Source organism: Fundulus heteroclitus, chromosome 12, assembly GCF_011125445.2.
Source record: "Fundulus heteroclitus isolate FHET01 chromosome 12, MU-UCD_Fhet_4.1, whole genome shotgun sequence".
Taxonomy (NCBI): domain Eukaryota; kingdom Metazoa; phylum Chordata; class Actinopteri; order Cyprinodontiformes; family Fundulidae; genus Fundulus; species Fundulus heteroclitus.
The window spans coordinates 42,029,669-42,053,400 of record NC_046372.1 but is presented as its reverse complement, the minus strand read 5'-3'; the positions used below and the strand labels follow the sequence as shown (position 1 = coordinate 42,053,400).

The following is a 23,732-nucleotide window of genomic DNA, read 5'->3' as shown; positions in this document are numbered from 1 at the left end:
TATTGTACTATATTTTTAGCGGTAAAATACCGGCAGCTGTGGTTGCCAGGAATTTACCATGAAATGTAATTGGTTGAAATAGAATTTTACAATTTTAGTGAGTTTTTTATTGACAAAGCCTTTAAAAGGCTTACCACATTTCAGTTGTTTTAAAAGTTTACCATAACAATGTTTTCCCACATTGTAAAACAAACAAATTACTGTAAAAAGAACTGTAATGCATCCATGTTTTACAGCAGATGAATGCAAAAATCTATGGAAAGGGCTTTTTTATTTCACAGGACATTACAGTTCAAGGATTTATAGCATTTATTTTTTCTACAATGACTGAAAAAAAAATGTTTTCAAATGTAAGATTTAATGTTACCAAAACAATGGACCGTTTTGTCTTGTACAGATTCCCCACCCCCCTTCTTTTTTTAACAGTACATTCCTGGCAATGTTTTACCATAATTTTGCCTTTTTTTTTTTTAAACAGTGCATCAAGCTTTGTGTCACATAAAACAGTTCTATATAAAGACTTCTTGTCTCCGATGTTTATAGTGTGACACGTACCTGCATGTGCGGAGACGCACAGAGTCTGCTTTTGTGCCATCAAGCCATGAGGGTAAATAAATAAATAAAATAGGGATTGTGTTGAAACATGACACTGCCCCTCACAGCAGGGTGCCCTGCTATGAAGCCAGGCTACACCTCACTTATCTCTCTTCTTGCCTGTGGACTCTCTAGGAGAGGGGCCACACTGGGGAGACCAAGCAGAGTAAAATGTGCTGTGAAACTGTCCTGTCGTTCCTGGAGCAAAAAAAAAAAAAAAAAAGAACGGGGGGGGGGGGGGTTCTCTTCGTGTAGAGGACCTGACTGGGCTCACAACAGCAGGCTGGATTGAAGCTAAATCGGCAGTCTAACTTGTGCGTAACCAGACGCCGGAGTAACGAATCCATCTATGTCAGGGGTCGGCAACCTGAGGCTCTTTGAACCCTCTGATGTGGCTCAGCTTTTGAAAATAATTGAGTATTTCATTAAAACACATTTTTGTTTGTTCATTTTTAAAATGTAATTCTATGAAGATTGTGGCAATCTTGTAACAACTAAGATATTTCAATATTTTAAAAAAAAAAAAAAAAAAACAGCTGTTCCCAAACGTTCCCAACTAGGTTGATGCAACAAAAAGGAGAAAGAAAGAAAAAGTTGCAGTTACAACAACACAACCATCATAACAAAGGTTATGTAAATAGAGTTAGAACATACTTTGACTTAAATTGCAATAAAGTTACATACAACATCCACAACAGAATCCTGAGGATTTTCAGGTGCATCAGTGACTCAGCGTGAAGCGAAAGAAAGAGATGCTCAGATCGGCCACCCCTCCACAACCTGAAACGTCTCTAAAGCGACCATCCAGGTGGATTCACGGACTAAACTCGGATCTACCTCTGTGTCTTCTCACCTTATTTATTTTGTGTACCAGCTTCTAAATCTGAGTATGACTAACAATTTACAGCGCAAAATACAAACACGAAAACATTTATATTTATTTGCGTCTGATGATGAGCGAACGAGCAAGAACACATTGGTAGAGCAGCACAGAGTAATAACAGAGAACTCCATAAAGATGTTATTAAAAATGAGATAAAAACTTTCATAGTGGTTACATCCAGCAGGTAGACACGACCATGGCAACACACCTCAGCTCCCCCTCAGCCCCCACTACCGGTTGCCGGTTTCCCTGTTCTGATCTGAATACGCGTTAAAACCGCATCTTTAAAATAAACTGCTCCTGTCTGAATCACAAAGAAAAGTATTGCAGCTCTGGGCGTGAGTATAGTCAAGAAATTGCATCTACCACTAATTGCCCCCCAGCAGCAGCGGCGGCAGCGGTGTGGGCGTGTCATGCGTATCAGTGCTCGTGCCGGTTCAGGTTGACGGCTGACTCCCCTGCGCCAATAAAAGGATGACAGCACGCAGAGAGAGGACGACATTTTTATTTGCTCCCAGTCAAAAATTTAACTTCTGCGTTTTTTTCTTTTCATTTCTACGAGGGCTCAAATAGATATGGAGTATTTTACTTAACATTCAACCCAACGTGGCAGCCCCTCCCTGGGCTGCCACCTTACCGTGGTGGAGGGGTTTGAGTGTCCCAATGATCCTAGGAGCTATGCTGTCAGGGGCTTTAAGCCCCTAGTAGGGTCACACAAGGCAGACAGGTCATAGGTGAGGGACCATACAAAGAGCAGCCCAAAAAGCCCCATATGACGAGTACAATTAATGGATTTTGTGTTCCCTCGCCTGGACGCGGGCCTGGAGGTGGGGCACGTTGGCAAGCATCTGGTGGCAGGGCTTTTGCCCATGGAGCCAGCGGTGAAGGAAGCTGTCAAGCTGAAGGAGTCCTACCGGGCTTTTTTGGCCTGAAGCAGCTGGAAGCAGCTGATGTGTACCGGCAGTCGAAGCGGCAGGCGGCTCGGCCGGTCGCCGAGGCAAAAACTCGGGCGTGGGAAGAGTTCAGAGAGGCCATGGAGAAAGACTTCCGTACAGTTTCGAAGCGATTCTGGTCCACTATCCGGCACCTCAGGAGGGGGAAGCAGTGCAGTACCAAGACTGTTTATAGTGGGGGTGATGTGCTACTGACCTCGACTTGGGACGCCGTGCTTCGGTGGGCGGAATACTTCAAAGACCTCCTTAATCCCACCAACACGTCTTCCATTGCGGAAGCAGAGCCTGAGGACTCTGGTTCGGGTTCTCCAATCTCTGGGGCTGAGGTTGCCGAGGTTGTTAAAAAGCTCCTCGGTGGCAAGGCCCCAGGGGTGGATGAGATTTGCCCTGAGTACCTTAAGGCTCTGGATGTTGTGGGGCTGTGTTGGTTAACGCGGCTCTGCAACATTGCATGGACATCGGGGGCAGTTCCCCTGGATTGGCAGACTGTGGTGGCTGTCCCCCTATTGAAAAAGGGGGACCGGAGGGTGTGTTCCAACTACAGAGGAATCACACTCTTAAGCCTCCCTGGTAAGGTCTATTCAGGGGTTCTGGAAAGGAGGGTCCGTTAGATAGTCAAATCTCGGATTCAGGAAGAGCAGTGTGGTTTTCGTCCTGGCCGTGGAACACTGGATCAACTCTACACCCTCAGCAGGATCCTGGAGGGGGTATGGGAGTTTGCCCAGTCTACATGTGCTTTGTGGATCTGGAGAAGGCATTCGACCATGTCCCCCGAAGGATCCTGTGGGGAGTAGTCCGGGAGTATGGAGTACCGGACCCTTTAATAAGGGCTGTCAGGTCTCTGTACGACCGGTATCAGAGTCTGGTCCGCATTGCCGGCAGTAAGTGGGACTTGTTTCCGGTGAGAGTTGGACTCCGCCAAGGTTGCCCTTTGTCACTGATTCTGTTCATAACTTTTATGGACAGAATTTCTAGGCGCAGCCAAGGTGTTGAGGGGATCCGTTTTGGTGGCCTTAGGATTGCGTCTCTGCTATTTGCGATGACGTGGTCCTACTGGCTTCATCAGGGCGTGATCTACAGCTCTCACTGGAGCAGTTCGCAGCCGAGTGCGAAGCGGCCGGGATGAAAATCAGTGCCTCCAAATCCGAGACCATGGTCTTGAAGCTCCGGGTTGGGGGAGGATGTACTGCCCCTAGTGGAGGAGTTCAAGTATCTTGGGGGTCTTGTTCACGAATGAGGGGAAGATGAAGCGGGAGATCGACAGGCGGATTGGTGCAGTGTCTGCTGTGAAGCAGGCGCCGGGAGGAGGCCCAGGGGAAGACCCAGCACACGCTGGAGGGACTATGTTTCTCGGCTGGCCTGGGAACGCCTTGGGATTCCCCCGGAGGAGCTGGCCCGGGTGACTGGGGAGAGGGACATCTGGGCCTCCATACTGAAGCTACTACCCCCGCGACCCGACCCCGGATAAGCAGAAGAAAACAGACGGACGGTTCTCTGGATGTTCATTTTATTTCTGTTAAATTCTTGAATTTGAGAAGTTGTCACTCCTTATTCTATGTGTGCAGAGTTTGCTGTTAAAAGAACGCCAGTGCTCAAATCCTTGCTTTCAACCATTGTCCCAATATCTAGCCTTGGGCTGATATTCAGACAATACTTAACAGAGAGTTATTTATTAAACATTAAATAACTTTAAAGAGTGCAATAGCACAACACTGCCTTGAGTACACCTCGCGTGGGCGTGGACCTCCGCAGAGTGAACTACACCCCAGTATGTGGGGGCCTTTATATTAATGCACTTCTAGTTTCGACATTACAGTCAGGCCGTCTTGTAGATCGCTCAAGTGTCCAATCAGGTAGTGACACGGTGTACTGTAATGCTCCGAATATCGAGCGGAGTGGCTTTGTTGCTTACCAAAGTTTTGCTTACACATTTTAACAGATTTGAGCACATTGTACCGCATAAAAAAAATAGTCAGTAAGCACAACGGTAATCATATATAAAAAGGTGCAGCATACATTTTTTAGACGATTTGAGGATTTTTATTATACCTTATAGTCCAAAAAATACGGTATTCAAACGTCACAGATCCGATTACCCCGTATGTTCCTAACAGAGCCCTTCACTCAGACTGCAGGTCTACTTGTGGTTCTTAGAGTCTCTAAAAGTAGAATGGCAGGCAGATCCTTTGGCTATCAGGCTCCTCTCATGTGGAACCAACTCCCAGTTTAGGTCCATGAGGCAGACACCTGGTCTACTTTTAAGACTAGGCTTAAAACGTTCCTTTTTGATAAAGCTTATAGTTAGAGTGGCTTATGCTACCCTGAGCTATCTCTGTAGTTATGCTGCTGGAGGATATCAGGGTCTATTTTTCCCACACTGTTCTTGAAATTTGCATTGTTATTTCAACTTTTTCTTCTGTAATTTTTTTCTTCATAGTAGGTACACCTGGTGTGGCGTTCTGGTAGTGGTGACATTCAGGGAAGACAGATCATATGCCATTACCGTATAACAGTGGTTTTCAATAGGTGAGGCGCACCTCCCTTGGGGGGCGCCAACGAGTCACAGGGGAGGCACAAGAAGACAGAGAAAAAGACAGAAGAAGACAGCGCTGCCGCTCAGCTCATTGAAACTATGTAGCGATATTTTTGCCTTCTGTTTGAATGTGCAGGAACCAGTCAAGCGCGCAGTGAGACAACTCAACGCTCAAAACCATTCTGGCACGCGCTCAACTCTGATAAACTCTTCTCAACCCACTGTCCTCGCACTCAGTTCCATCTCTGCTCGCGCGCACCTGCTCATTCCACACTCAACACCAACTGTGTGCTCACTCTGCTGTTTCTGCACTCGTGACTTCAAAAAACTGTCCACCTCACCAGTCAATCACAGACAGGTTTTTTCCCCCATCCAATCAGAGTATGGCTTGCAAATACTGCATTCAGATGGATTAAATCAAAATGCTGCAGCCTTTGGCAGAAATTACTAAACATTACTGTGGGATTAAAGAAAAAAAAAAGAAAAACAAATAAAAAGTTTAAAGTCTAACTCTTGGACTGAAAAGAAATCTTGAAAACCGTTTAATAACTTCCAGAACAAGGTAAACTTTGAATATTCATGTATCAAAAGTGTTCAAATTAGGTTTAAATATGAAATATTGCAAATTTTTTACACCGATATGGTATTCCGCGTTTGAGTGCTGCCTCCATTTACGATCGGCCATTTCCGACGCGAGACGTCAGTTCAAGAACACCGAGAATACGCAAAGCGAACTTGCATAGAGACACAAGCGTTTACGTTGTACAACCGGTACGACGAACAAGGATATATATGCATGTTTTCCAATATCTTCTTTCACACACCAAATCTGCTAATCCACATCTACTTTGAGCAAGCGCTTTGAAAAAAAAAAAGAAAAAAGAAAAGAAAAAGAGAACTAAGTCCACAATAAAATGCCTTCTAGGTGCGTAGTTCGTGGCTGTAGTGTCGCTTATAGGCCTAGTGCAGACCGTGGTGAAGTTGGTTTGATATTGGACATTCAAGCTCCGCAGTCAGCGGGATCTAGCTCACGGTTGATCCGGTTGAAGGACTCCAATTTCGGCCAGCGTCTCTCAGCTGCTCCCTTCTCCCATACGCGGTGGGACCGTCAACAAATCTGATTTGATTTTTGTTTGTCAAGAGTGCTCCGCTGACTCCACGGAGCTTGAATGTCCAATGTCAAACCAACTTCACTGCGGTCTAGTGCAGGCCAGAAAGTAGCGCTACATACTTGGCCAGTGGATCAAAAGGTCTGAAAGAAATGGGATAAATTCGTAAAAGAAACGCGAAAGGACTGGATTGCTGGCAGTGACAAAAGTGTTTTATGCAATTCACACTTCATGAGCGAGGATTGAGGGGTACTTACAATAGAGCATGGGCTCTATGTCTTGGGCAGCGTTAGATATAGTCTCCTCAGGTTCACCTTGTTCAAACTCAATTTATTCATTATATATATATATATATATATATATATATATATATGTAGATACTATATATATATAGATATATATATATATATAGTATATATATATATATATATATATATATATATAGTGTTAGCAGCCAGTGTTATTGCCGGATGCACAGTACTAGTTCTGTTTGTGACGTCACATTCCGGAGCTGCCCGATTAAAGAATGTTCGGGCTCTTTCGCTTATACAGCAAGTTTATCGAAATTACTTCCAAACGGCGCACATAATTCACATATAATATACATTTCTTTACTCTGGTGACTATTTGAATGCATCTGCGTTAAAATACATTCAGTCCAAGAGTTAGACTTTAATATTTTAGCCTAAAATATTTAGTCTAAAATATTTAGAATATTAGAGTTACTAAGTGAGGTGTGAAAAATATTTGTGTCTTTTCGTTCCAGCTTCTGGGAGGTGATGCAAAAGTCTATTCTGATCATAATCATCATCGTTATTATTTAAAGAGCACTTTAACAAAAGGTAAAACAAAGTGCCAAACCTCAAATAAGAGATAATAATAATAATAATAATAATAATAATAATAATAATAATAATAATAATAATAATAATAATAATAATAATAATAATAATAATAAAATGCTTGGTTGTTAAAATAGCAATAGGTTAAAATTGTGTGTAATTAGCCTAAAAAGTAAATCAGAATATAGAATGTGTTGACGTCTGTTAAATTAAGGTCATCTTTTTTATTATTATTTCAGTTGATGTCTCCTGTTGACGTGAGTTCAGTTTGACATCCGCATCTGTTTAGTTCAGTTTGTCTGCTGTTGAAAATAATTGTTTATGAATTTGTTTAATGACAGTTCAACTTTAAAAATAGGCCCTTGGTCTGTGATGTTTCAGTAAAAGTAGCCTGTAAGATGGAAATAATTGGATAGATATTTTATGAATAGGCCTTTTTTCTGAATGTACTTTGTTAAAATAAATACAAAAAAAAAAAAAAACATGTACTGGGCTATCAGATGTTTTTGAAACACAGCATTCCAGGAAAACAAAAAGATGCATTTGCTGCATTGGGGGGCATGGTTATCTTTACCTATTCCAAGGGGAGGCTCACATTCAATGAATTTGAAAAGCCCTGCCATATAACCTAGAACGGATTCCTGGATCATTGTGTGCTTTTGTGTCTCTGCTCTTTCTTCTCCAACCCCCAAGTTGATCGAGGCAGATGATCGTTCACACTGATCCTGGTTCTGCTGGAGGTTTTCCTCCTTGTTAAAAGGGGAATTTTCCTCTCCACTGTCGCTTCATGCATGCTCAGTAAGAGGGATTGCTGCAAAGCCATGGACAATGCAGACTGTCCTGTGGCGCTACGCTCTTTGAGGAAACCCAGCAGAGTCAAGACAAGCAACCTTCACTCCTCACTAGATTGGTCAAAAAGTTTCCCGTCTGTATGATTTGTTTGTATTTGACTTTGTAAAGTGCCTTGTGTTGTGAATTGGCACTATATAAATAAAATTGAACTGAACGGTTTAAAATATAATAAAATAGAAACTGTTCTATTTTTCATTCAGACAGCAAAGGACCGAAACTGAAAGCAGGACAAGTAGTTAAATACATAAAACAAAAAATGTCCAAAATAACCTGGGGGGTGGGGGGCAAGAGTGGCCATTGGGAAACAAACTGGTACAACTTAGAATACAGTGAGCCAGAGAATGTTTCTGGATCAACAGGGTCAGTTGATATGTGAAAAGTAAACAACCTTGAAATTACAGCATTCAAATGCCAAGTCGTACATTAACAACAGATGAAATATTAGTGGTGGAGGATTCCTTTTCCCCTCACAAGCCAAACAAGCTGAACTTGACAACTGGAAAGGAAACAATGCATTTCAAGAGGCAAAAGAAGGCAAAAGAAGGTCAGAAATGCATATCAATGAGGTGGATGTGCGCACACGAAAACACAGATGGACATTGCACCCATAGCTAGACTGGATGAAAGCTTTGATGAAATGAACCCACAATAACTTCCTTAAGACTCACCCTTAAAATAATCTTGGGTCATATGCCAAAATAAACTATGGACATGAAAGCAGCTTTCTTGCAAGTTAAAGATTCAACCCAAGATGTTTATATCCACCCACTACAATATGCATCGGGCGAAGGAATTGTATGGAGGTTAAATGTGTTCATCGCTTGGCAGATGCTTCATTGCTTTGGTAGAATAGCAGGAAAGAACACTAGTTTGTTTCTTGCATGATGTTAAACTGAAATATTGTTACAAAATGTTGTTCTAAGTAGTATTTTTGCTTTTTAAAAGAGGGGAACTTGTCAAGTTGCATGTAGCCTACTGCATGTTGTGCTTTTAGCCAAGTGAAATATAAAATCAGATTGTATATTGTAAACCATAAAGAAATTAGACACTTTTACAGACACCGAGGACCCTCCAGCAGGGTGCCGTTGCTATGTAGCCAAGCTCCCCCAGGCTCATCTTTCTCTTTGCCTGTGATGAGTGGTTCACACTGGGGAGACAGCCTCCTGGGCTCGATCACCTACGAACAATTGCAGTGCCAGCCAGGCTAAGTAACAACAGAACATAACAGCCGACTGCCACGGAAACGGTCTGCTTAAAACTTTCTTAGCTGTCGCAGGAAAGCTGCGTCGGAGCGGTCTCCTCTCTGGCGGTCAGGCATTGCTAAGAGGAAAACTGATCTAACGTCACCCGCTGCAACCTGCACTGGCCCTCAAAACAAGCAGCTACGCCAAGGAGGTTGAGTGCAGGTCCCCGCTGCCACAGCCCGAACGCACCCCATCCCCAGAGCTGCCTACAGCTAGCCCAAACCCGGTTTCCCAAATGAAGGATATTTTCCTCTTTGAGCTAGCCGCCTGCTCGCTGCTCAGACAACCAGCCTTCACCCTGGTCCACCTTCTTCCAATTGGATGCCCAAAGTCAACTGAACTGACAGAGGCAGACAGGTTAGGCAGGAAAGGTTAAGTAGTTTACTTGATTTCCAGAATGCTAGCGTGTTTGCTCGGTCAAGCTTTAAAAACGCAGTAACTAAGCTTTGCTGACTTAGTTTGGATGCATTTTTGCAGTTATAACATTTTATCTTTATAAGGGTTTTATACACCGATGGGATATTAAAGTTTGTGTTTTTCGGTCCACTCATTACAACCAAATAGAGCTCAAGGATTTTTAAATTAGCGCTGAATGCCCACTAGCATTGGCGGTATTAACTTCCTGGGTAACATTACGGCCCAAGTAAACGCTATGGTTCTTTTTTGCAAACATAATGCTTGTTTTCATTTCACTCCGCCATCTTTCGATAGTGTTATGAGCTTTAGCACATCATTAATATGGAAGATTGTCAATTTAATGGCGTTTTGTATAATTTTAGGATTAAACCATCAACCGAACAATCGCTACAGAGCCCCCTAGCTTCCCGGAGGAATAATTGCATTAATAAAATCAAGGGTCAAAGATATTTTTACTGAGCAAATCATTATTTAAAATGTTATTCCCTCAAATAATGTTTGCCAACTTAGATTGGCATTGTGAATGGGTTGAACATGATTAAAAATGTTGTTCCAAGTTAGTCACCATTACAGATCCCCTATGAGTTTATCTGGAAACAATCCCTCTTCACTAATCTGTAGAGGTAGCAGCTCAGCTTGAATTTAGCAACTTCCAATCTCAAAATCCCTTCTTTAAGGAAGGGAAGGTAAAATGTTTTATTAGGTAGTTGAGCACCTAGAGCAGTTTCTCTTCCAGCAGGCACCCACCACACACCTCAGTGCGCACAGAGAGGAGCTGTGATATCGGGCTTCCTTGCGACCGTCTGCTTGGAGAAGCCCAGTGCATCAAGCTCGGTGTCACATAGAGAACAGTTTGATGTTAAGACTTCTTGCAGCCAAGCAGCTGGTAGTGAGCTGGTAGTCGTAAATATTTAGCTCTGCGTGTACCTGTCTGCTCGAAGCCCGACTTCAGTATGCATTTAAATGTCCTTACGGATATTCCCTGTATTGTACAATTGGTTCATAAGTGTTTATCTGGTTGATGAGGGAACAAGGTTGGTAGTAGCGTTTTGTTGTGTAAATGCATATTTAGTTATACTTCAAGGAGCATACATGTTGCTATTAAGAGTAGTAGTTGTGTTTTTGCCCAGTAGAGCGTGCTAATGTTCTTTGGCAAGTTAGTCATGCATGTTCAGCAATACAAAGATTTTACAAGTTTCAATGTGAAGTCACAGATTGTTGCATTATTATGCATTTCATCCTACAAGGAATTATAAAACACAATAATAAACAGTTGAATAATTTTACATGATAAAAGATGAGCACTCAACGTTAAATGATAAACTTTTTATCCTTAAGAATTCATGGTAAATTAATAAGGTAAAAAGGTTAAAGTCAACATACTGTCTGATTTACTAATGGCATTTTTATTTTGTAGCCCTTAAGGTTCACATGCTAGGTTGTTCAATAAAAATAAAAAAAAATAAAAAATTGTCAATCATCAGTTTCTGTGACCATCTTTTTAACCGGAATGTTAAATATGTGGACTCATGTCTGCGCAAGTATTCGGGAGCCTTAAGAACCGTCACCAGTCTTATAGGCGCATTTTCAAGCTGTTACAGTACACAACACACGTGTGCCTTAAGCACTGAGACATTTATAGTATATGGTTACATTAAATCTTAATCCACCTCAAAAATGTCACCAAACTCTGCTGGCTGCCCATTCAATACAGAATTCAATATAAGCGCTGCCTCCTTACTTACCAATGCATATGTGGAACTGCCCCTGGCTACCTCAGCAAGTTACTCACACCACACACACTACCTCACGAAACCTCCAGTCCACCACCTCCTCCTACTGCCTTCACCCACCCAGGACCAAACTCTCCTCTGTGGGAGACAGGGGCTTGCAGGCAGTTGCCATCAGCTCTGGAATGCCCTCCCAGAGACCCTGAAAGTGTCTGTGTTGGAGGTCTTTAAAAAAAGGCCTCAAGATATTCTTGTTTAAAGAAGCTTTTTTAGAAAATGTATTATGATTTTATTTATGTTATTCGGTGAATGGTGATTATAAAGTGCTGTTCCAGGGGTGTTTTTAGCTCTCTGCTCTGTAGCACTGAGATTTCTTTGAAATGTAAAGTGCATTATAAATAAAAGTTAAATGAAGACGGATTATATGAAATATAGAATTAACTCAAAGAATTGAGCAACAAAAATTGAAAAACAAAAATATATACCGAAGCTTGATCAGGTGCAACTTGGATGATAAACTGGTACGGAGGCATCACACAGTGTTGCAACACCAGTCTGGGCACGTCGCCGTCCTCCGCTGCCGATTCTGGGGGCAAAGAGAATCCATCTTCCAGGTGCTCATCTATGTTAAGCAGCTTCCAAGGGGAAAAAAACAAAAAACAAAATCAAACATTTGTTTTGATAGGAATTCTTTCTACTACAAAGTTCAAGATAATGTCTTAAAATAAGACATTAAGAAAGTGTGCCTTTAAGAAACGTCCAATTTTAGTGGGGCTAGGTTCCAGGGACGTGCAGAGGGGGGGGCGGAGGGGGCTTGAGCACCTGCCCCTTTGCCCCTTGGTGCCCAAAGTGCCCTTTTGTCAGGTTTTTTTTTTTTTTTTTTTTTATGTGTGCGTGTTTGTTGGTGTGTGTGTGCATGGTGCATGTCCAAAAGAATAATAATTTAGATCTACCGTGGCTGGTTACATGATCCACATAACGTACCCTCACTCTGTCCTACTTTTCCTCTCGCAGCTCCCAGCTCCGCTGCCTCACGCTGGCCAATCTGTCCTGCCCACTGAGCTATATTATACACTGGAGTGCTAATCACCGTCTGTTTGAACGAGTCGCTTTGAAGCCACCAGCCGCCATATTGGTACTCCCTATTTCCCCCCAGTAACTAGGGAATATGTGCGCTACAGCATCGGATTTTCTCATGTTCAGGGGGGGCTTAAGACTTTTAAAATGTCAAATGCCATATACTTTTATGTTATGTTCTAAAAATATCAAGTACTGAGAAAGTTATGTGCTGAAATATTTTGCATTTTATTCATTTAAATATATATGTTTAACATTTCTAAATATATAAATAACAATGTACAAAAACATATATTTACATATGTGTATACATATATATACACACATATATACATATACACATACTTATATATACATATATATATATTTAATATGAATAACATGTAAAATATTTCAGCACCTAATTTCCTAGTAGTTAATAGTGTTAGTACATCCACTGACTGTAGAATTACCTGTGAAATATTTTCACACAGTCAGAAAACTGCTTGTTGTTGCAACCAAATCCTATGGGATTATGTGATAGTAGGGAGTAGCAAGATGGCGGCCAGTGACTTCAGTTTTTTGGCAAAATCAGCACTCCAGTGTATAATATAGCTCAGTGGTCCTGCCCCTTTAAATCTGCAGCACACTTGACTGTGCTCTGTGCTGTTTAACTCCACTGTCATTGGTTATACTGCTTTAAATGCCGCCTTCCCTCTTTCTGATTGGCTGTTTTCTAGTCTGTCCGTGTGCGTGCTTGCTTGGAGCGGAGATTTCAGTTTTACAGTTATCATACAGGAATACTGTGGTTACCACAATTAATACTAGGCCACGGAACTAGTCCCAGTTAAGAAACTAATTATCTGCAGTAAAATAGGTGAAAGCTGCTGAGTGCAGTTCTGTAAAGAAACAGGCGAGAGAGTTTTGATTTATGGAACTTGAGAAATGTAAGTAACCAACGTTAGCATCTCAAAATAGCATCTATTTCTGAAGTATAATGCATTTATCAACAGAAACCTAATCTGTTTTATAAAACTAAATATTTTGTGCCAGGCTGGAGTTCTGAAGCCGGCTGGAAAGATGGAAAAGCAAAGACTGTAGACTATTAAAAATTCTGATTCTTAGCCACAGCTGCCTGAAAAAGAAAAGGTGAGGGTTTCCCTTTTACCAATATTTCGTTGCTATTATTGTTTAATTTTTTTGTTGACCCTCTGATGCAGTTCAGGTATAAATAGCAGGTGATATTTCTTTTATAAGATATACAACACAACAACACTATATGCTGCCTAAACAACTGCTATATTTTGTTTAGACTTTTACTTATTTATAATAGCGTAATTAGGATTTCACAAAATGATAGTGCTATTTATTTCACTATTTCTACTTCTAGAATTAGAATTACGACAAATACAACCGAGGAACACTATTTACATTGCTTTTATTGTACAAAGATTTCCACACTGTCTATTAGTAAATTAGTGCAAACCAGGGGCGGAGCTAGACATTCTTATCATCAGGGACTTAATCCATAAAATATTACTTCATTACGAGGGTAATTTGGTACACCAAAAAAGTAAAAAGTATTTAATCTGTTGATATGGTCGTAAAATTAATTTAATATAGGCCTTAACATATCTTAAAGTTTTATCTGCTGTTCTTTATTAGTCTTACTAGTATATACCAATAGTATGTGGTTCTCATTTGAGTGATGAAATGGACAACCACTCATGAAACAATTCAGTTTTGGTGTCACCAATCTTACTCAAAGTACAGTATTGGGTCCTCCATGCTCCTTATGTATTAAGATTTACTGCACATTTAAACATCGACAACTCACTATTGTTAGGGAAATAATTTAATTGTCTGAGAAGATGTAGGTAAGGAGAAGCTGTTATCTACTCTTCAGATATATGATGTAAGAAATGTGTTTGAAATGTTGCAGATGGTAAAAATTGATAGGTCTCTGTTGCTGGTAAGTTCAAATGCAAACTTTTTCAAAGTGGGAAAAAAGTCTCAATTCAACGTTCATCAGATCGGGCGCTGCTTTATAATTTATAATAATAATAGAACTTTATTGATCTCACAATGGATAAATTCACTTCTGCATCTTTACCCATCCCCTTGGTGAGCAGTGGGCTGCCACTGTGCGGCGCCAGGGGAGCAATCGGGGTTAAGTGTCTTGCTCAGGGACCCAGAATGGTAGTCTGTGGGAGTTGAACTCAGAACCTCTGGGACCCAAGATCAATGCTCTAACCACTAGGCCACCAGATTAACAAAAAGCATCTAGTGTGTGTCGTGCTTATAAAATTTGTATAAATGTAGTAAGAAATACTGCTTTTCTCTTTAGACAGAAGAAACGCGCCCTGACGCTCAAGTCAAGCATAAAGAAATAGGAGCATGCATACTGCGTAGGACCAATGATGTCAGAGCAATGAAGTGTCCCTAGGGTTAAAGTTCAAATCAAACCTACGCCCTTGATTCCATGTTACATTCTTTATAGTATGGGTTGGTACATTTCAGCAGGATGTATAGCAAGGTATGTTTCTGTATCATGTTTTAAATCCGTGCCCCATGTGCCCTCTTTTAACTTTGAGCACCTGCCCCTCCAACGGTCTCTGCACGTCCCTGCTAGGTTCTAGGCTTTGATCTGCCCATTGTCCACTGAGAATTACACTTAATAATAACAGGCTCAAGTCACAAATTTTAAAACAATTTTTTGGACAGAAAATCCATTCTGTTACACTCTTAAGCTTTCCTATAGCCTGACATACAGGGGAGAAGCCAAACATAATTTCTGTCTGAAGAATTTGCCAGTTAATCCATTTTGGTTTTTTTGGAGCTGCATAATTATTTAAAAAGAGCAATGAGTGCTTCCACATTTACCTCATATGACTGATCAGCTGTTTTCACTTTAGACATCCCTACTGGATGTTCCTATAACATGCATAGAACTCTGGAACTTTCTGGATGTGCCACTGTTGATCTTCGCCACATGTGTGCCTTCACTCCCTCAGCCCCCCCTTACTTTCAATCTACTTTCAGTAAGGAAAAAAAAAGGGGATTGCATTTCTTTCTTTCTCAATATCTCCAGACTGCAAATAACATCGGCAATACTACTTGACATGACAAAATTACAACTTACCCAATAGCAGCACATTCCTGTGTAGTCTATTTCCGGTGTATTACAGCCATGTTTAACGTCAATGTCTTACAAACCTATGCTTTGCATAGCCTGTTTAATTCACTCCAAACAAGTAGAGGGAAACACGCCTAATTTGCATTTTTTTGCAACATCTTAAATGTTTGCTAAAAACTCATAACAACTGGATGGAAACATGGCTAATTACTAAAGTAACAAATCAGCTGCAGGTATTCTGTTTGAGCTTTTGTTTGTACCTTACTGAGCTGCATCATACATCCTCATATGGCCCCTTTCCCAAAACAGAAGGAAGTCGTACTAATACTCAGACGAACAGGTTCGCGTTGGTCATTTCTAATGATTAAAACGGTTTTGTAGCATTAAAGTTCCAACTTGGTTCAAACTATAAAGTGAAAAGAAAACACTCACATCATCAATTCTCCATAAATCATTGCCAATGTCTTCAGTCTGACCATAGGTGATCGCATTCTTTAGAAAATCAGTCCTCGTGCCAGCATTCTGGGAATAAGAAAAATCATTTCAAAATAAATCAAAGCACTGTTCTTGGAGACAGACCTGTCTGTATGTCATGAGTGTAACTGAATCAAGTACTCACACTTTCAGTATCATGTAAAACTGCAAGAAGCAGTCGAATGTATTCAGTGGCTGCTTTAAGTGTGTCCACTTTACTAGGCTTTCGGTCTGGCCGCATCAGTGGAACCATGCGTTTCAAGCGAGAGAACATGGCATTTAGGTTCCTGATCTGCACCCAAAAAGGGGCAAAGGTCAGATAAAAACTAACATGGCAAGAATATTGGTAGATCTGCAGTAAACTGATGCAACTAAATGCTCCTGTTTAGCATAAAGCACCAGCTTTGTTCTTTTTCAAATCCCAAAGATAGGATTTAAGACCCCTGAAACAAGCAGCTTTTATTGCAGAGCTCTTTAGTTCCGATCAGGTTTGCATACGCTCATCTTTGACATGAAAATAACTGTTCCATTTTCTATCTGGAATGATACTACAATAAACCCTTATTGAATATGCAAATGAAAGTAGACCACAAGGTTTTTCAATGAACTCACTCTGGAAAAGCACTTTAAATACACTGTTCAGAAAAAATAAAGGAACACTAAAATAACATCCTAGATGTGAATAAAGGAAATATCCTTATTAAATACTATGTTCTTTACATAGATGAATTTGCTGACAACAAAAGTCACAAAAATTATCAATGGAAATCAAATTTATTAACTTATGGAGGACTGGATTTGGAGCCACACTCTAAATTAAAGTGGAAAAACAAACTGCAGGCAGACCCAACTTTGCTGTAATGTCCTTAAAACAAGTCAAAATGAGGCTCTGCAGTGTGTGTGGCCTCCAACTGCCTGTATGACCTCCCTACAACACCTGGGCATACTCCTGATGAGGTGGTGGATGGACTCCTGCGGGATCTCCTCGCAGACCCGGACTAACACATCCTGGACAGTCTGTGGTGCAACGTGGAGTTGGTGGATGGAGCGAGACATGATGTCCCAGATGTGCTCAGTTAGATTCAGGTCTGGGGAACAGGCGGGCCGGTCCATAGCATCAATGCTTTCGTCTTGCAGGAACTGCTGACACACTCCAGCCACATGAGGTCTGGCACAGTCTTGCATCAGGAGGAACCCAGGGCCAACCACACCAGCATAAGGTCTCACAATGGGTCTGAGGATCTCATCTCTGTACCTAATGGCAGTCAGACTACCTCTGGCGAGCTCATGGAGGGCTGTGTGCCCCCCCCCAAAGAAATGTCACCCCACACCATTACTGACCCACTGCCAAACCAGTCAAGATGGAGAATGTTGCAGGCAGCAGAACGTTCTCTGTGGCATCTCCAGATTGTCACATGTGCTCAGTGTAAACCTGCTTTCATCTGTGAAAAACACAATTAACCAATCTTGGTGTTCTCTGCAAATGCCAAACGTCCTGCACGGTGTTGGGCTGTAAGCATAACCCCACCTGGGAACGTCAGGCCCTCATACCTCCCTCAGGGAGTCTGTTTCTGATCGTTTGAGCAGACATACACATTTGTGGCCTGCTGGGGGTCATTCTGCAGGGCTCTGGCAGTACTCCTGTTCCTTCTTGCACAAAGGTGGACGTAGCAGTCCTGCTGCAGGGTTGTTGCCCTCCTACGGCCTCCTCCACATCTCCTGATGGACTGGCCTGTCTCCTGGTAGCACCTCCATGCTCTGGACACTACGCTGACAGACACAGCAAACCTTCTTGCCACAGCTCTCAGTGATGTGCCATCCTGGATGAGCTGCACTATCTGAGCTATTTGTGTAGGTTGTAGACTCCGTCTCATGCTACCACTAGAGTGAAAGCACCACCAGCATTCAAAAGTGAGCAAAACGTCAGCCAGAAAGCATTGGAACTGAGAAGTGGTCTGACGTCACCACCTGCAGAACCACTCCTTTATTTGGGGGGGGGGGGGGGGTCTTGCTAACTGTTCCAAGCGCCACTAGAGGTCTTGTCAAGTTGCAGTTACAGTTTCAAGCTAGTTCAGTTACCACGGCTTAACAGATAAGTAGCTAATAAGAAACATTTCATTCACCACCTGACTTTTAACGACAACTTACACAATATAAGTTTTAGTAATACTCACTCTAAGTCGTTCCTTGGCGTTGACCAACTCTCTCTTCTTAACGGTTTCGTTGAAGTCCTCGGCAACAAAGTACAAGCCGTCTCTGCCTCGTTTGAACTTCTCGATGCTGCAGTAAAGGGGCAGAGCAGACTCCCCGGTTAGCCGTTTCAGAATATCACTCATTATTTCTGCTTCTGGGACCTTCATTGCTGCTCCTCGCACTCACTGCAGAGGGAAAAAAAAGAAATAAAAGCATGCGTTGGGCTCCTTCCACTTTATTTCGGTCTGCGCAGCGACTCCAGCTGAACATCCGGGTGAGCGGAGAAACACACCTGTCCTGCAGCGTGCCGTTAATTAGACTGGCGCCAACAGCGGCGGTGCTCAGGGTCGCCTGCAGGGTTTTATCGGAGGGTCCGCACAAAACCATCACCACACCTGACCCACGCGATTGACATGCGCGCGGCACAGAAATACATTATGTGTTTGTGTGAATCATCACAACTTGGATTCAGCGAGATGCACTAGGCTGCTTGACCTACACACAAATACAGTCCACACGCGCTCGATGCGTGTGGCGCAAAACAGTACAGACCCACACGGCCCAAAGCATACAATGCGACACACACACACACAGGCAGAGGTTGCTTATTTGTTACAAATGAAAACCAGGCCTACCAGTTTGAATAGAACTCTCCTCCTCTCGGTCGCAGCGGCTCCTGCTGCCACCGGAAGTGTCACTACTAGCTGCCGCAAATTGTCTCTCAAACACTTAGAGTATTAAAAAGATATAACACTTTATGAAATATTGCCTGTCTATAACTTTAAGACAAATTCATTGCTCAAAGACTTACAGCAGAACATAGATAGCACCAGATTGTCTTACCATCTTACAACTAAAAGGGAATTATCAAACTCAGTCTTGAGCATCAAGTAAGATAATTTACACAATTCACACACATTATTATCATTATGCAGCATCATTTTACCTTATCATTGATTTACTGTATCGCATGGAAGAGGTTCAGTCAAGCATGATCAGATAGTGTGATAGTTTAAAATGTCCTCCTGACTGTCTGTAACATAAACTGAGAATACTGGGTTAAACCTTTGATTTAGCCTTTGGTAAAAACTATCAAACCTTTGTCCTAACAGCATATATTTTTGGCTGTTTGTTGCTCATAGATGTTCTCTTAATGTTCAAGAATTAAATAGCTTTTGTACTTAAAGAAGATTGTTGCTCATGCAGGAACCTTAGCCTGCCTAACAAAAGATATATTTCCTTATTATGTTACAGCGTGTGTAGTTTTAAACTGTTGAATCAAAAGATCTGGATACTGGTTTAGAAGTCCAATAGCAGGGGCTCCAAAATAATCCATAGCAAAACGAGGTCTGTTTCGGCTAATTCACACAGTTGTGTAACTTCTCGCCATCTGCTTTGGCAGAGTTGAATGTTTGCTCCCAGTGTAGACAACTGCTTCACCAGGGTTAGGAATTTGCCTCCTTTCAAACTATTCCAATCAGGTGGTCTGTGGCAGAAAAAAGAACAGGGGAAGGCGAATAAACCATCCAAAAAGTCTGAAGATTAAATGTTTCTGCATGGAATAAAGTCCAATATCCCACAGTGCAAGGTGGATCATTCAGAAGTTGATAGTTTGTACCCAGAAGGAGCACCACTACTCTATGCAGTGGTGTTAAAAAGTATTTACCCACTTACCAATTTCTTCTCTTTTTTCCTTTCGACAGACTGAATGTGTTAGATCATCAAACAGATTTCAACATCAGAGAGAAACCTGAGTAAATGTAAAAATGCCCTTTTGAAATAATTAATTGGGGGAGAAAAGGGTAACTGAAGCTGTCTGTGTAAAAAGTGATTGTGCCCCGATTAAGTCTTTAACTGTGAATAACCACATTTTATAGAAAACTGAGTAAGCCAAACTCAGGTCTGATTACTGCCTTACTAGTAGGTTTGAGAGATCTTTTAAACAAACTTGTCTGACAATATTAAGTACACTGAAATATCTCAAAAAGCAACAGATCATGCCCTGATCAAAATAAATTAATGAACAGATTAGAAACAAATTCACTGATATAATTCTGAAAAGGTTAAAAAGTAATTTCTTAGGCTTTGAGTCTCATGTGAACCATTATCCACAATGAGTGGCAGACCTACAGTTACTCAAAGACTGTATCAATAGGTATTTTTGCATGCACAAAATTCCTTGATCAAATGCTTAAATGTGATAATCTGAGTACATAATTTATATAGGCACAAAATCAACTAAACTGATCATGACGTAGGTTTACATGCCCCAGACTGTATTCAGAATACAAACACTGTGACATGTGTGAATGTTCCTAAAATTCACAGAAGGTCTACTTACGTTAGTCCCAAAGAAAAAATAAGAAGCTTTTTAAAATTTGGTTGAATAATCATATACAAACACGGAAAACATGCAATTATTAAATATTGTACAAACAAACATAGGAGTGTGTTCGTTCTGTCTTTTGGGGGCTCAGAATGGACCCACTCCAGAGTATAAGAACAATAGAAATGTTATTACACTCACTAATAAAGCTGGAGGCTTAGCAACAAATGCTATTGCTCTTCCTGCATTACAGAATGAGACATCAGGCACACATGTGCAGTCAAGACAGTTTGTTCCAATCCGAATGACATGATTGCAATGAATGTTTTGATGGACGTTGTTCAAATTAAGGAGCGGCACAAACCACCTGTCTCATTCGAAATACAATTTTATTCCGATTGAGCTTAATCCAATCACAATATTCTGATTGATGTGCTTACATGACGCATTTTATTTTGATTGGCTGTTTAATCTGATTACTTATGTCCATGTAAACATAGCTTTTAAATCATCAAGGATGTCACAAGAGAACCCAGAACAACATCTAAGCACTACCTGCCTTCCTTTTGTTCAGTGTTTATGATTCAACAGTAAAAAAAAAGAGACTGGGCAAAATTTGCATCCAGGGGATCACCAACCTTTCTGAAACTGAGAGCTACTTCATCGGTACTGTATCATACAAAGGGCTATCAGTAGCGCATTGAACTAGAATAGTCAGAGTTCACCTTAACTTTAAGTAAAATAAAGACATTTTTGTTTGTGTTTAGATGTTGTAATTTTTAAGTCTATGTAGTGTGACTAAAAGAGCAATGACAATTCTACTGTGTTGGTGACCTATGCATTGTAGAGTTCCAAGGCCAAAACTATCCCCTACCAAGGTCTTCTCATATATGCCAAAAACATCTTGATCCCAAGACTTTAGGGAAAATATATGTGGACTGACATCTCGTCATATCTGGTGTAAAACTAACTCAGCATGTCACAAAAAGACCATTGTGCTAATAGTCAGTAGTGCTGGGAGCAACATGATGGACTTGGGCTGCTTCAGGACCTGGGCAACCTGCCACAACTGATGGAAACAGCAATTCTGCCTTTAACCTGAAAATCCCAAGGAATGATGTCTGCCAGTTCATGACTTTGAGCTTTAGAGCACTTGGATCATACAGTAGGAGTATTATCCAAGGCATATAATCATGTCCATGTCTAAATGCTGAAAAAAACTAAATAATGGTTTGGGCATGGCCTAGTCAAAGTCTAACCTGGATCTCACCAGATTGATGTAATTCCACCGAGCTCCACGTGGCTCCACACATACACCTGGGATTGCTCCCTTCTAGTTGTATTTCAGAAGGAGGGCCTTGATCAAAAACCCTTGCATATGATTGGATAAACCTTGTCTGTCATCTTTACTGACGCACTACAAGCTTTTGCCAAACCCAGTCGGGAGAAGGGCGAAAACATTGTTTCCACTAACAAAAGCCTTCAAAGATGTTCTCTGATGTTCTTTTAAAAAAGTAATATTGGGTAGATTGGATAACACTGATGAAATAGCAGCATTAATGTTTCTAACTGCAAGCCGCCATTGTTGTTGAATCCAAACAGCCGCTTCTCTGATACGTCACATCTACGAAAATCCTGCCCGGCAATCCTGATTGGCTTGTCCATTATATGTGGTACTGAAATCCTTCCCAATGACGGTGAGTTGTTATGGAAATTCTAAACAATGATAACTGAATTTCCATCTTTACTAATGAAGAGACAGCGGTGATGAAGTTCCAGCACTTTTATTGAGAAACAGAGCAGAGATCACATAGATGGAAAGTAATCGCACCCCATGGTCCCGCTGCAGTCTGCGTCTGCCCTGTCTCTGCCTGTCTCACTTTTCGGCTCCCCCTAATATTGCACAGTGGCCTTGGCATGAGACATAACAAAGACAGTCTATCGTAGACAATCAGTATCCCCCAGCAGCTGCAGCATTTGGCCTTGCAATCAGCAAACAGTGGATCTTATACACAGCCATCATGTCTACACGCCTCCTATGTCCGAGTGGTGTGAGGCCATAGTGACTTCAGAATAATATTTTTATAACATGAGTCCAGATGGATGTGTGGAGCAGTGTAGAGCTTGGTGGAAGTACATCCATCTGGCGAGAGTCACGTTAGTCAAAGTCTAGACCTGGATCTAATTGAGATGCTGTGGCATGGCATTAAACAGGCCATTCATACTAAAAAACACCTGAAAATGGTTGAATTGCTGTTGCAGTCTGTTTCTCCACCCCACCCAAAACTATGCCAATCAGCTGTCTCCAGTGTTCACAGACATTTTTAACACCTCACAGGAGACCTGTAATGTGCCAGCCTGCTTCAAGATCTCAACCCTTGTCAAGGAAATAAAATAATCCCCTTTTGCAAATTGTTGTGCTTGCATTTGTGTCTCTACTGCTTCTAGAAACCTATACAGACATTTTTTAGCAACAAGCTTTCTGTTGGTGTCTAAAAATGAGCTAACTTATTTCAAAAACATCCCGATTGCATCACAATTGGTGGACCCTGTTCCTTCACCTAGCAAACCAGTCGGAAATCCTCCCACTTCACTTTTAGAGGTCAAATGTTTGGTTGTTTGCTGCAGTACATTTATCTGTGTACATTCTCCAAGACATGGAGAAGAGAGATGCAAGGCTTCATTTTATGTTTGAGGGCAATGTCCCAGCCAGGGACATTGTCAAAGAAGGACTGTTGCTAAAACTACCGACATTACACGGCAGGATTTACCAGAAGACTCCTCCTGAAGGAAAGTTCTGTTGGAAATCTCTGGTTCCATCCGGTCAACAGTAAGAACTCTATTGTGAAGAGGAAAGGAGCTTCGGACTGCTGTGCCGATTTTGGACGGCCTTTGACTCCTACGTCATTGTGCATTGGAACACACATGGATGATTCTAGTCAAATCTGGGCATACAGCTTTCCAAAAACGAACTACAATGTCTCAGGACATTTTCATTAATTTCCGTGAGGTGGGCTGTGTTAAATGTCATGTCACGCAAAGGATTGTGGGATTCCTTATAGCTCATTAGCACCGGTCATGTCATGATCTTGCCACTAGTGCTGGTCTGATTCACTATTTGACACACCTGTTCTAACCAGCCTTCACCAGATCCACCAGCATCTCTGACTATATAACCAGCTCTCAGACTAGTCACTTGTGCCAGATTATTACAAGACACCGGTGAGTTTAATCCAGCGTTCTGAAGCCTGCCTGTTTCTGCCTTCTGATTCTCTGAGCCTGCCAAGCCCCTGACAGACCTGATTGTTGTGTTGTCTGGATCTCTGACCTGTTTTCTGTGCCCTGACTCCCCGGATTCTGCTTTGGATTTTTCCTGTATCTCTGCTCACC

At 41.6% G+C, this 23,732-nt stretch overlaps 1 protein-coding gene across 1 annotated transcript in view; it reads right to left on the bottom strand.

The window, feature by feature from the left end:
• figla (folliculogenesis specific bHLH transcription factor) overlaps positions 1–18,411 on the bottom strand; it is a 38,200-nt gene extending 19,789 nt beyond the window's left edge. The window contains exons 1-5 of the mRNA XM_036144627.1: positions 18,309–18,411; positions 17,998–18,201; positions 15,969–16,115; positions 15,782–15,871; positions 11,643–11,792 (exon numbers count right to left, since the gene is read on the bottom strand). Of these exons, the coding sequence (XP_036000520.1) occupies positions 11,643–11,792; positions 15,782–15,871; positions 15,969–16,115; positions 17,998–18,183 (573 nt within the window). The 5' untranslated portion in view covers positions 18,184–18,201; positions 18,309–18,411. The remainder of the gene's footprint in view (positions 1–11,642; positions 11,793–15,781; positions 15,872–15,968; positions 16,116–17,997; positions 18,202–18,308) is intronic.
• Positions 18,412–23,732: the final 5,321 nt, after the last annotated feature.